Consider the following 15,290-nt stretch of genomic DNA (forward strand, 5'->3'; position numbering starts at 1 on the left):
GATGTGTGTGTGATGAAGAGGACAATGTGGAGAATGTGCACGTTAATGAAACAGAGTGAGGACACTTCAAAGTGCTGGACATGTTGTGTAGAGTTTTTTGTTACAGCTCAGATTGTTTTCTTCAACAATGGAGAGTGCCAGTATATGGCAGCCCAAGCTATTGACTTCCTCAGCTGTGCTCAGAATTTAACAACAAAAACAGCTCTAATTTGAAAGCTAGTCAGAACTAGAAGTGCTTGAATCGTTCTCTTAAACACCTACATGTTGGAACAACCTGTAATTATGACTATATCTTTTGAGCTGCCTACATTTAGTTAACTTTTTTTAATTTTAGTGAAGCTGCTGGTTAATCACAAAATGAGAAAGTCAACTACTGCAATATACGAAAATGTAAGAAAATACAGGCTTCATGCCTACATGTACTGTATATTTAAAAAAGTAGAGAATGTATAACAGCTTTAACAGCTGTGATCTATCTGACAAACATTTTACATGCACAGCAACAGTTAGAATGAAATGTCTGCTATAACATTGCTGTGTAGTACAGCTTGCATTTTAAGCATCCAGAAATCAAAGGTTCCTCACCTGTAATGCAGGGGTCATTTGGAAATTGAATCACCTTGATTCCTCATTTAATGGCATGTTAAAAGCAGAAAACTGATTTAATTAAATTAACCTTGTGTCCTATCACTCTGCCTCAGGTTGTGTGACAGCAGGCTGTCACATCTGTCTACCATTCACTCTGTGAGCTGCTTAAGGCATTTGCTGTGGAGCATTTAGTGACGGCAGAACCATATTACACCCCTTATATCATCATGAGGACACTAACATACAAAAGCTATATCCAAAATATTTTCATGACACTACTAGAAGTTAGCATTTGGATGTAATCTGACCCGTGAGTAAGACATGCAGACCATGTTTTAGGGTAATGCAGATATTACTGTTCTGTTGAAATAATATGGAGATTGGGCACCTTTTGTACCGCAGAAAGTACCGCTGTGTCTCTGAACTTTCCTTTTGTTGTGTGGTCAGTGGATGATATGGACATGGTAGACCCAAGAAGTACAAGCATCCTGATTTATAGGATTACTTTGCATTCGATTCCATCTGATGGATGGCTAACACTACAGTGTGTCCCTTTTTTATATAGAAACGCTTTGAAGATCTGCATGGGGCCACATAAAATGAGTGTGTAATGTACGGTAGCTTGACATTACAGTAGAATGGCAATCCCTCACTGTTAATCAAACATGTATGCCGCTTGTCTTTTCTGTTTAAGGCATGGGTTTCATTTATCCTGTTCACCGTTTAGTTAATTAGTTTGTGACACGTCTTTCCTGTTTTATAAATAAGGGCTACTACTGTGTCAGATTACCAAGTAATTGAGAGGACCTTGGTCAGAAAAAAATGATGAACGGAGCTTTGGCTCAACTCAACCTTTTCATTTAACAAAAAATAGATAAATGAATGCACTGTGCATCTCTCTGAACAGAAAGAACATGTACGCTGGAGGGGATAACGTGCAGATGAATGGGGACACACCCCATGATGGGGGACATGGAGGTGGAGGACATCATGTGAGCGATGAGCTGAAAAAAACTGGAAGGTAAGCAGTGCAAAAAAAGACCATCAATTAAGCTGTCTGCTCAATTTTCACAAGTAGCTATTGTGTAGTTAAAATACTGGTGTGTGTATGTATATATGTAATATATATATATATATATATGTAATTTATATTCTTTTTTTTTTAACTAAAAATAACATTTTAATAGCAAACAATAGTGATTTGGTTTAGCGTTTTTTTGTCATATCATCAGAGCCTCTGTCAAGTGTTGATCCCTGTAAAAAAAACGTATAGCATTCTATTAGCTGTAGACTGTGTCGATATCTGTAATTAACCTTCCAGCATGTCTTTGTTCAAATGAATCCTGATGTTCGTGACTAAACCAATTTCGTCAGAGGCAAGATATTTCAGAACAAACTCCTGTTCCCGTTCATTGTTTCAGTGGCTGTGCATCCATCTGTGTTGTGCCAAACCTGGCCTTAGTTAGGGCAGGGCTCCAAACGTGATTAGAAGAATTGTCAGTACCCTGCTGTGGTTAAAAAAAAATAAAAAAAAAAAAAAAAAACACAGAGCAATAAAACTTTAGCACCAAATAAGGGGCAACAAGATTGATTCTACAACTATTACAGTGTTTTTGCATTAAGAAGGTTACCCTTCGTTTCAAGGATGGGATCCTTCTCCAAGATAACATTAAATATTTTCACAGGGATGCACAAGACCTGGTGGCATCCTTTAGTTTGGATAAATTGGTTTCTCCACAGCAGCCTACTTTATATTCAAACTTTATACCACACCGCCTTCGCCACAGGCATTCTTCCATTCTCTTTCTATTATGGTTGGTTTAGTAGACGAATTTGAACAGTTAGTTTTTTTGTTTTTGTTTGGAGGGACATTCAAAAGGATACTTGGTTAAATTGTTAAATGCTCCAGGTACATCTCTCCCCGTTACTATAATGGTTGATTTTTGTCTTTTAGGTTTTGTGGGGGACTAATCCTAGATATCAAGAGGAAAATCCCATTTTTTGCCAGTGACTTTTATGATGCATTAAGCATCCAGTCCCTGTCTGCAGTACTTTTCATCTATTTGGCAACAGTAACCAATGCCATCACTTTTGGAGGCCTGCTGGGAGATGCTACTGATAATATGCAGGTCAGTTCAGGCTTTTAAAAAAGGGATGCTACTGTTTTTGGTTATTCTTGTGCAAAATGAAACAGGTTACATGGCACCAGACCTTTTATAATGTATGAAGATTACACAGAATTGAGACAACATTGCTGAAATATAATAACCACTTGACTTCCTTTAGTGTGATTTTATGTGGTTGGTCCCAATTAGACTGAAATTGATGTTATACCAGTGCAGTGCCTGTGTGTACCAGTAACCGTGGATTTGATTGAACTATTTTGAGCAAAAAGGAACTGCAAATAACATGATATCCACATTACAAAAGGAATCCTTATTGTTACAGGCTGCTTTACTTACTTTTAAGAGTGCTATGACTCCTTGTGGTAGTTTTATTAACTTTTTGTCCAACAGAGAAATCTGCAAGGCAAATCATTTTTAATGTATACCATTGTTGTTTATTTAAGGTCTAGGAAAAAAAATGAACAAAAAAGAAAGCTGCTTATTGTTTGATGGCAACATTTAAATTATGGCTTTAACCTCAAATGGAATTAACAGTACACTTTCCTTACATCTCCTCCTTAAAACAATTGAGCTGATTTGCAAGTACTTAGTGATTTTAGCTGTCTGTGCCCGTACCTGCTGTAATGTACGTGTCAGATAGATTGATGACTATATTGCTTCAGCTTTTGTTTAAATTTTGCTTTGTTCTCTGTTCTCATCTTCATGGCCTGAAGGCAGCAAGTGTTTTCCAGTGTCTGGTATTGCTTGTAACAATACAAATGACATTGAATCCAAATGTATTAAGCCCCTAAGTTAGACATTACGGATAAGCATTAAAGCTGGTGCTAAATAGTAAAAACCAATTACACTTATTGACTAGATATTAAAATAATATACACTATTAAACTAAATATGGAACACTTTATTAATGAATATTTATGCATCTTTAAATTCCATGCATCTTCCTTAGCATGTCATTAAATACATGCATTACTTTAAGCATAAAAAGGAGCGCTTTTTATCTGTGTCTGTTAGGACTTGGAGTTTCTCAGTCCTCGTATCAAATGATTCTACAAATCTCTTAGCTACCGATATATTCCTTTCATGCCATTAGAAGCACTTTATTTTTGATTAGGCTAAGTGGTAGAGCAGGCTTATTCACTTTCTCCTCTGAAGATGGTGGATTTGAATTGGGTAACCAGTGAAGAAAGACCCAGGTCTGAATGGAGCTTTCAGGCCTGGATGGAAGTGTTCTTGCACAGACCTACAGTATGAGGGAGTCTCAATTGCCACCTGCTTGTATTAAGTGTTCATGTCCCTTTAATGAGCACTACATGTAAAATGTACTGCTAACCCTTTGGCTGCCAAGCATGAAGCCACTGGTGCCCTCCTGCTGGTAGGATTACATGCAGGGAATACACACTGTTCTTGTGCAGGGTAACTTGCTGTTCCCCAACATGTCATTATTTATTAATGCTGACATGCACTGTCCCCTTCCTTCCAGGGTGTGTTGGAGAGCTTCCTGGGCACAGCAGTTACTGGAGCTGTCTTCTGCCTTTTCTCCGGTCAGCCCCTCATTATCCTTAGCAGTACGGGTCCTGTACTGGTCTTTGAGAGGCTGCTCTTTAATTTCAGCAAGTAAGTACTAAACACCTTTTTAAAATATATTTCTAAATGAAGCCAACGAGGTTGTCAAATGTGGTTACATAGAAGCATTTATTAAGCTTGGTTATGTTTTAAACTTCCCAAATGACAAATAGTTAAAATAGTATAGATAAACATTGCCCTAGATTTAATAACACTGAGATGTTACAAGCATTGAGAGTATACAGTGGTTTATGATCCATAAAATCTATTATGTGAAGTAGGAAGTTTGCATGATTTGATCTGGCCTAGTTTGAGCTTGGCCTATTTTGATCTTTCATATAATCTTGAGTGCCCTGTCATATACGTCTCACTGGTGATACTTAGAGTTGGATGCCTCGGATATGATTGTTAATTAAAATCTTTAGCTATAGAAAAGCGTGGATAATTTGCCAAGCTATTGGCACTGATTAGATCAGGCTTGGAGCAGGATGTGAAGTCAAGGCATATCTCTGTAGCATTAACAGGAAATGCATTATCTTGGAGTATATATTTCAACATTATCCCGTTTTATTTGTGTGTGTGTGTATATATATATATATATATATATATATATATATATATATATATATTTCACACATAAATGGGAGAAAATGTATGACCAGTTTCTATCTATGAATTACCCAAGGGATTGGGTATGTCAGAAATCGCACTACTCTTTTTATTTATATATATGCTCTTAAACTCAGGGGAGATGTTTAAGGAGGACAGAGATGTTTTAAACTCCCTGTAAGTTGTTTTGTTTGAGCACTGGGTGTGCTATATGCCCAGACAACATTTTAATCATCAAGAAAATGACACAAACTCTATGGCACACACCACTATGTTCTAGAAGATTCAATATATCACTCTCTACAGCTAAAATATAAATCCTATACCTTATAGCAATGCATCAATATAAAAGAGATATTAAATTCAAATATATGCTTACCTTCCAGTATATGGAAGTATAGTGTAGGATATATTGAAAAATAAGAACTGTCTTCAAAAGGCAGAGATTTGACTTCGACCAAACAGCAATCCGTTTTATAGGATTGTCCCTCCAATGAATACATCAGGAGTCCCCAATTAAATTTGATCATCAGTCTGTTTTGACAGTTCTTATCTTTGAGTTAATGATATAGTCTAGACTCTAGAAGGATCAGGTCAACTCTTTTTAAAACAAATTGGATCTAACTTCTTTCCAAAAATATTGGAACATGATCTCATAGCTTCTCTTTTTTCAACTCCTCCTTTATCTAAAAAGCCAGGTGAATCACTTTTAACCTGAGCATAATATATTCCCTCTTCGCTGCATATTATGTTACCTTTTCAGTGTGTTGTCAATGGGTCAGTTTAACTTCGTATACAAATGTGTGTTCACAAAGTGTAGAACAAAAAGACTATAGGGGTTTATCACAAGCCTTTGAATAAGCATACAGTGGTTAGTTCAGTTATTCCCATTTAAATTTAAGCTATAGTAAAACATGTTAAATATAATAGCCTTGTATTAACTTGTACCATGCTTGGACCAAGCCTGACCTCTCTCTGTTTCTAAAGTTGCCTGCACAAGCAGGTTTCCACACACCTTGTTTACTTGCCAAGCCTAGTGTTTTTTATTAATATGAAACTCCACTGTAAGCACTTTACCAAATTCATTGCATGAAGTCATTTTTGGCTCCCAAACATTATCCCAATTAAAATCACTACCTATCTGTTAAGGACTGATACTGTAGATGACTTTTCTAAATCGAATGCTCATTCGGCTGCCAAGTGTTCATTCATTTCTATGATATCATGAAGAGAGTTAATTTTGAAAGACCTTGGATTCAAAACTGACGACCAGTGAATCTCACTTTTAAGAGCCAACACCAAAACCTGCTTTGAGGTGCCAAAGACCAAGCTTTATTTTTTGAAGGTCTAATAGCCTTCCAGAATTATACTGTGTGTCTGAGACAAACATTTACAGAAAAACTGTAGAGTTTAAAATTATTTATTTCACTTTTAAACCCTACAGTTTCTTCTAAATAAGTACCTCTGTTTATTACTGCAGAAAAACCTTTATATAAGTTAAACATTTATATTCTTTAGTTTAATTGATATTGTAATGTCTGAAATACTTTTTGTTTAGTTGGAGAAACTGAACTAATTCTTAAATTGATTAAATTAAATGAACATTATCGCAAATGTGTCTTAACAATATGTTTGCAATACTGTCAGTGCCATGCTTCTGCTATAATAAACTTTTACTGTGTGCTTTCAACAGTTTAACTTTAAATGGCATTATAAGATGTATTTCTAATTAAGTTACTTCAGTATAACAGTTACCCCTAGAAATTGTAATGGAAGGTCCAGTTATTTATATCTAAATACAGGCTATTATTAATATATTAGAATGCCATGGTGTTATAGTGACTGAACTAAGTCTGACCTTCTTCACTGTTCATACAAAATCCAGTTAAAGCAGGTTTTAAGACAACCTCAGCTTTTTGCCAATTTTAGGGTTGATTAATATGAAACACTATCGTAAGCATTTTCCAATACTCATTATTTCAAATCAATATCTAACTTAACATATTAACATGTCCTATGCTTTCCATTCCCATCTCTTCCTGCCAGGTTCTAATTAATTTCTGTTATAGACAGAGAATGATTATTGTAAGATAAACTCCTATCTTCTGTTATCCGAAAGGTATTTCCGTTCGTTAATATTAATGAGATCTCTCATTATAGAGAGGATCTTGGCTTTTAAATCGCTGACCATCAAAAAATCCCAGCTACATTGGCCAAAAGCAATGAGTCATTTCCAACACTGCTTTTACTACAGGCAGGTAAGGAGGTTACAAATCGGTTCAATGTATATGTAAAGTTACAGTTTGTACCTTAAATTATTTTATAACATTTAGTTCTAATTCAGATACTTCAATATAGCAATCTCTTATAAACTGCAATTCTATTTTACTTCATTGATATACACAGAAGGCAAGAGGCTAATTTTTACTTAGGCACCTGCTCAGCAGCAAATGCAACCTTGAATATTAAAAATTAGGACTGCTCATTATTATTATGATTATTATTATTATTTACTTCTTAGCAGACGCCCTTATCCAGGGCGACTTACAATTGTTACAAGTTATCACATTATTTTTACATACAATTACCCATTTACACAGTTGGGTTTTTCCTGGAGCAATCTAGGTAAAGTACCTTGCTCAAGGGTACAGCAGCAGTGTCCCCCATCTGGGATTGAACCCCCAACCCTCCGGTCAAGAGTCCAGAGCACTAACCACTACTCCACTACTCCACACTGCTGCCCTTATATGCTCATACATTTACTTAATGTTATTATATTAGATTTCTTATTTATTTAAATACTTTTTTTTACTATAGTCAAACCTAGTTCGATTGCTTCTAGCATATTAACTGTGCTCCATAGATTCTGCCATTCTGCTCTCGCTGGATCAGAATGTTTTGAGGCTCTGAGTCTAATTTAAAAAGATGCTTTTGCTGATAAGGGAGGTTTGGAACTTTCAGCAGGTCAGTCTGACCTTCAATGCAATGAACTTCTCCACACAGGCCTTACACAGATCTGCTAATAATTTTAAATTCCTTAAAACACATTACAGTCATTACAATATTTGTTGCAGTTTCACAAATGTTCAATTTGTTTGCCAAAGATCAGCTTGCTTCCAGTAGCTGTGACAGTCTTGGGTCAGTTTCTGCTCACAAGTGTGGGTGACAGTCTTTAAAAGCCTGATACCTGCAAAAACTTAAATCATGTTAGCTGGGCTCCCATCACTGCATTCTCATTCCCATCATCAGTGGGCAAACACATTTTAACTTAATCTGGGTCCATCAAAGAACCGCACACCCTTGCAACCAAGGCCTTCCATGCAAAAGGATCTAATGACTTGTAGCACAAAAGGGACGTGCCAGAACCGTCTGTGACAGTTAGATAAAGCTCTTTTTAAAGTTCAAAACGTAGATACAAATCCTCATGTGAATAAGAACAACAAAGAATTCTCTTCCACTTGTTGCACGACCTTTACTATACATAGTCATGAGATTATTATTAGACAACACTGGCATATCTTATCAACTGATACTATTGTCAGCAAAATATTTCAATCCATGCCCCTCTTTACATACTATAGAGGCAGAAATATGTGGGATATTCTTGTTAAAGCCAATTCTTTTAAAGATACAGCTAAAAATTTAAACTGGGATACAGTGATAAACTGATTCTTTCCATGTTAGAAATGTGCAGCTTGTGACAATGTTATTAAAACTAAAACCTTTACAAGTCATTTAACTAACAAATAATACGAGATTTCACAAGTCATTACCTGCACATCTGATTTTGTAGTTTATTTAATTTCTTGCCCTGTTAACTTGCAATATGTTGGTAAAACCAAAAGACAACTACGGGTGTGCATTAATGAACATGAAAGTGCCACCCGTAGGAAAGATGCTCTCGCCACTGGCTAGACATTTTGCGGAAGTAAATCATTCCATTTCTGACTTAATGTTGTGGTATACAAAGATTACTTCAGACTTGTAGAGGAGATGACTTGAATCAAAAACTACTTCAATGTGAAGCAAAATGGATTTTCTATCTCAAAACAGTACAGCCAGAAAGTATTAACGAAGAACTAGAATTATCATGTTACCTTTACTATACAATTAATATTTCTCTTGTTAGTTTATTTCTTTCTGTATTCTCTTTATTTTAGGTGATCATATGGCTCCGTGTTCAGGGGGACAGTTTGGGATAGTTCAGGCTTTTCAACTCACAACCCAATGCATTCTGGTAAGCGTAGTCCTGCTTCTCTTAAAGGTAAGAATGGTACCTGAGACAGGACTACGCTTACCAGAATGCATTGGGTTGTGAGATGAAAAGCCTGAACTATCCCAAACTGTCCCGCTGAACACGGAGCCATATGGTCACCTTATCTTTATCATTAATGTTTATTTGATATTTAATTCATTATGCTTAAGACTTGTTACCATTTGGCTTCATGGTCACTCATGTTTATGTCTATATAGTATTTACATATTTTTCTGAATATTAACATTAGTGTTATTCATTTCTATTATTTGTGTGTAAGTAGATCTAGATACATTTAAATAGTCTAATTTAATAGTCTTAAAAGTCAATAATTAACAACATGATGTATTTAAGTAATGATTTCTTCCATTGTTATATTTGCTATTTTTCTGTTAATTCACTTTAATTGAATTAATTAGGTGTTCCTAATTCGTTAGCACTGAGGAGGGTCATGCGACCGAAACGTTTGCACTGGGCACTTTTTGCACTATATCACTTTTTTTTTTGCCTGTTCTTCTATAAATAAGACTGTTTTTCGTATAATTTTGATTTTGTAGTGGTTTTTTATTGCCACTCTTCAAATAGCAGTGTGCAGATTATTTTGGACTTTTAATTACTTCATGCATTTGGAGATCTACTCACCTGGTTTTGTTTGTTTGTTTGGGTTTCGCTTTTAAGGTGCAGTAAGAGCTTCATTGGAAAAACAAACTGAAAACATTTCTCAAGATGAGAATTTGGTCTACAGAAAATATATTTCATATTTACTATGGAAGTTATTTCACCTTTAATGGAACTACCACAGGCTATATTTCCAGAAGTCATTTTGTATTGCTTTTTTTCCAATTGAATTGAATCCTATGAGATGTGATGCATATAAAGGTGATATTGCTTAAAGATGGAACTCACATCAATAAAATCAATACAAAGAAGGACAACTTGTGTCCAGATCAATGCTCGGTCTTGCAACAACGCTGCTGGTTTCCATTACAATCTGAGCATCAGCACTGGTGCAGGAAGAAGCATGTGGATGACGTTCATAAGATAAATTCTCTTTCTGATGTTTTCTGGGTGAAATAAACAAAAAAGGGTTTTATTCCCTAGCTGATCAGTGACCCATGCCGTGACCAGGGATGTTACTAACATCACTACTTTGAGTTAGAATTATACTGTTTACACTGTTAATACTGTAAACACTGGGCCACACGTTTTCAGTTGCAGACTTCATTATTGCATAAGTATTGATTTAAATAGACAGGTTCTGTGCTATTGTCCTGTAATTAAATATGAGTTTTACTTACAGTTACAATTATTATCTGTTTCTTCAAACTGTTCTTATCATTGAAAAAACAGGGGCTACAGAAAATGGAAAAACTGGAGGTTCAAAACTCACAGCACTGTAGCACAATGCAACCCCCCTGATTCAATGTTATAATCAGGCATTGCATTAGTAGTACTACAAACTCTATCAACAACACTCCAGTACACGATTATCAACATGAGCAAGCTTTTTTTAATAGATGTTGAAGGAGAGCAAACAGATCAACTTTGTCGAGCAGCTGGGACAACACTGACAATTTTAAACATATTTTGGGGTTTGTACTGCGGTTTTCATATTAATTAACAAACACAATGGCAGACTCTGTTCCTGTGGAAGTTCAATGTAGTATTCTGTTATATTGAAGCTAAAAATATTATAATTCTATGGTGCCACATCATATATTTTGCTTTAGTATCCCTAGTGTATTTTCAGCTGCAGACATGGGGTTGGCCTGACCAAACAAGTCGGATTACTGACAAGACATAACAAGAGCCATTTGTGTGTCTGGGTTTATATTTGTGTGTCTGGGCTTCTGAGTTTTGATGCTTGGCCCCAACTTTTCCACTCTCCTTTTAAGAATTCAATTGATACCTGTTAAGCCATTCAGGTATCTCAATCACAACTGAGAAATATACTGTTTTTTTAAATAGGCTTTTAAATTGGCCAAGCCTTCATTTCTGATTAACAAGCAGAACGTGCAAACGAGATCGCAACATGTTAATAAGCGATGAAAAATAAAGTATCTTATGCAAGACACACTTTATTACAATCGTTCTGCGTGACTGTACTTCCATAAATAAGAAGAGTCGCTTCTGCGTTGAAATGGAAAAGTAAGACTTACGATTTAAAAGCCCATTTAGTTGTTTCATAGAAAAAACCCTGTAAATGAAATACATTTTACTATTAACATGTTTTTGAGTTGTGATTGAGACGCATGAAAGGCTTAACAGGTAGCAGTAGGAGAGCAGAAAAGTCGTCGGAAAACACAGAAAATCAGAAGCCCTAAGCATAACCTAGCTGAATGACATGCAATATTGTTTGGTCGGTACTTTCACTTTTTAAATCTCTTCTCTTTTTGACAAACGTGTATGATTTAATAAAGGGTAAAGAGTGTTTACTGCACTGTATATCCACCTTGGAGCCATTCATTTTTTTCAGTTGACAGTCAACACTAGCATCTTGAAAATAGAAACCCTGACATTTGCTGTGCGGAACATATGCCTTGTCAGTTATACTGTACCCTATCCACACTATCTAAATAATGTGCGATCAACACACATTGAAACTATGCAAATACCATTCACTTCCTTCACAATCATGTGTTAAAATGCTGGGGTTGGCAGCAGTGTGGTTCATGTCTAGCATAGCAAGATGCTAAAAAGCCAGCATTGGTGTCGTCTGTAATAAGGCTACAATATAGTGTGCAATCGCAAAAATGTCCATTGCGATTTTTATTTTGCTTAAACTAGGTTAGAGGAAGCTCTGACAGGAAATTACTTCTGTGTTTATGTAAAGCTGTCAGATTTCTTGAGATAATGAAAAACAGGGTTCTATAAAATGATTGTTTTGTTTTGCATTGAAAATGTTCTCATTGCTTTTCTTGTAAACCCACAAGTACTAGTACAAGTTGTGACTATGATACTCTTCAGCAATTCAAAATGGTGTACCACATTTCAGATTTTCCTTTCAGTTTGGTATGGGAATGTAATCAGCTTATTAGCACATTTTTAATAGGGACTGAGGAAAATAAAACAAAATCTATCACAGTGTATTGTTTTTCCAGGGATAATGACTTTGACTACCTAGAGTTCCGATTATGGATAGGCCTGTGGTCAGCGCTCTTCTGCCTCCTCCTGGTTGCTACAGATGCCAGCTTCCTGGTCCAGTATTTCACCCGGTTCACAGAAGAAGGCTTTTCCTCGCTTATCAGCTTCATTTTTATCTATGATGCCTTTAAAAAGATGCTCAAGATGGCAGACTACTACCCAATCAACTCGGACTATAAGCTTGATTATGTTACCCTTTATGGCTGTACGTGTATGCCGCCTACACCAGGTAAGAACTGTTTTTTTTTTTCTAATTTGTCAAATCTTCCATGCATCCACTACTGTGAAGAGGTTGAGAGGAAGTAGAGACTTTTAAATATGAAATATATTAAAAAAAATCTATGCGTCCTTGACTTTGGAAGGTCAAGTGTGAAATGAAGCAAAGCAATTACAGTTTGATTGCAACAAGAACAATGTCGTCGCCAGTTTCAGTATAACTATGCTGTTTCTTCAGTGGACATTTGAAATGTAGAACATTTTAAGATCTAAATGTTTATCAAATACAGTTTCTATTAGGTACTGTAGATAGTATAGACTACGTTGCATGTAGTGTTAAATAAAAAAGTGAAAAAAACAAAACAATGTAAATGTTTTGCTAAAGGGGCAGCAGTGTGGAGTAGTGGTTAGGGGCTCTGGACTCTTGACCGGAGGGTCGTGGATTCAATCCCCGGTGGGGACACTGCTGCTGTACCCTTGAGCAAGGTACTTTACCTAGATTGCTCCAGTAAAAACCCAACTGTATAAATGGGTAATTGTATGTAAAAATAATGTGATATCCTGTAACAATTGTAAGTCGCCCTGGATAAGGGCGTCAGCTAAGAAACAAATAATAATAATAATAATAATAATAATAATAATAATAATAATAATAAAGGTATTTTTCTACACTAGATTCAGTGAAGGCCCCTGCACAAACAAAGCACACAACTGACTTTGTGCATACCATTTAGCATCTCTTTTATATTGTATGTACCATACTTTAGTGTCCCTTGGTGTCAGCATGGATTCTGTAAATCCCTCTAACACATACTGTCACCCCCACCCACTCGATCATGAAACGTGCACCCTGTATTGTAAAACTAAAATGCTCACAATGTCTAGTCATGTAGTCTTGAGCTCAAATAATAGCCTCAATAATAGACCTTGAACTATCCAAAAAAAGGAATTATGTTTCCAATAAATATTGAACCATCAAAGCTCTATGCATTGTATTGTTAATGGCTAACTGTAGACAAACACAGCAGCAGGAAGTGTTTGGTAGGAAGGAATGCTCTGCGAAATTCCTTTTTTGATAACAGCGACTTTATACAGTACTTAGCATTGCAAAATCAACACGACTGCCACCCGGAAGAGATTGAGGTGTTGGTTTGTGGACATTCTTTATTCTTCCCCTTTTACATGATGACTCATAATTTAATAGAACAAGGCTGTGTATTTAATAGTGAGACCGGGGGGTTGAGTGCCTAACTTATTAAGGAAAGTGTTTAGCTATCTTTTTTGTGTTGTAATTGAGTAATGATGATGATACATTTATAAAAGCTCTGTATAAATCACACACGCTGCCAGCTGTCCTAACTATGTGCACACAGAACAAAAAAAATCAAATAAACAAAAACACTAAAACAATATTGGGCCTAGTAATTGTTCTGCCTCCATTTGCCTCGATAAACTGTATTATCAGAAATGATAACACAATAGATTGCACTGTAATCCTGGTGACATACTGTAGCCTACTTGTACTCACAGGTTCTATATTATTGCAATAGTGTACCTGTGTATATTTGTTCATACCATTGTGATACTATTGATAACAAATATGGAAATGCTACCACAGTGGTACCAGCCTACCAATGACTCATAAAAGATGCCACTGTGCTTTCATTGTCCCTTCGTACCATTGCATCCGTCACAGCCCTCATTTTTTTGTTGTTTAGTTTTTTTCTCGCATGGCAAATCAGTCTTGATTGTGCAGTTACACAGCGCTTCCTCCAATTTCACATGATGAAAATGCAGCAAAAACAAAGAGAACAAGACAAGCTATGGTTATGTAAAAGTTACTCATTAAACAGTTTTAGATACTGTGCATTTTTTGCATTTCCATGTGCAAGTGAACTGTAACATTAGGGCCTTATCGAGCACTAAATGCTGAAATTTTGAATACTGACTTTGGATACTGTTTTAATTCTGGAAACTGGTGGTATTGTTGTTTTTTAATCTTTTGCTAAATTGCATTGCCTTTTATGTTTTACGCAGTTCTGTGCATAGGTAAGATTTTGATTTAATTTTTCTGTTGGGTCGTTAATGGGGAATTTTACTTACTGCTACAATACATACTGGATTTAAAAGTGTGTTCACAGTCGTCTCTTTCGGCAAGTGATATTTTCAGAATCATATTGTTTTGAATTAAAATACTTCTTTTGTTGAAAATATAGTACTGTACCAACAAAACCAACTACAGTACATCTAAATGGAAGCCTACTTGTTTTAAAACAGTCGTTTCAGATATGTATTTTTGACATTGTATCTTTTTTGTGTTCCCTGAAAAAATGGACAAGGGTTGGAACGGGCCAAAGTGAAATAATCAGATATGCGTCACACTGTCACTGATTTTCTAGGGTCGGATATGTGAGTGCTGACTGTATATATACAGTACTCCCTCGTTATAATTATTCATTATAACGAACTTGGCCCCTGGACCCCAAATAATAATAAATACAAAAAGATAATATAAACACAAGCTGTCAACATCCAGGTCTGTACGCACAGGATGCACCTCTGTCTTAATAACTGCCTCCGAAACAGGGTTGACAATTTTTTTTTTAATTAAAAAAAAAATCAAAAAAAAAAATCGGATTTATTTGATTTAAATCAGATATTTTTTTTTATTTAAATCGATAATTTTTTTAGTTTTTTAATTACTATTTTTTTAAATTATGGATTTTTTTTTTTTGTAGTCCCGTAGTTGTAGCTCTACAGTACCTCCAAACTGCAGGTTTAACGAT

At 35.7% G+C, this 15,290-nt stretch overlaps 1 protein-coding gene across 8 annotated transcripts in view; it reads left to right on the top strand.

Annotated features, from left to right (window-relative positions):
* LOC117404047 (electrogenic sodium bicarbonate cotransporter 1-like) overlaps positions 1–15,290 on the top strand; it is a 97,639-nt gene that overhangs the window by 61,694 nt on the left and 20,655 nt on the right. For all 8 annotated transcript variants that reach the window (XM_059005219.1, XM_059005290.1, XM_059005418.1 and 5 more), the window contains 4 exons: positions 1,496–1,609; positions 2,543–2,717; positions 4,198–4,331; positions 12,246–12,517. In XM_059005219.1, coding sequence (XP_058861202.1) covers positions 1,496–1,609; positions 2,543–2,717; positions 4,198–4,331; positions 12,246–12,517 — 695 coding nt within the window. The remainder of the gene's footprint in view (positions 1–1,495; positions 1,610–2,542; positions 2,718–4,197; positions 4,332–12,245; positions 12,518–15,290) is intronic.

The sequence above is a fragment of the Acipenser ruthenus genome, chromosome 1 (genome assembly GCF_902713425.1).
Source record: "Acipenser ruthenus chromosome 1, fAciRut3.2 maternal haplotype, whole genome shotgun sequence".
NCBI classification, from domain to species: domain Eukaryota; kingdom Metazoa; phylum Chordata; class Actinopteri; order Acipenseriformes; family Acipenseridae; genus Acipenser; species Acipenser ruthenus.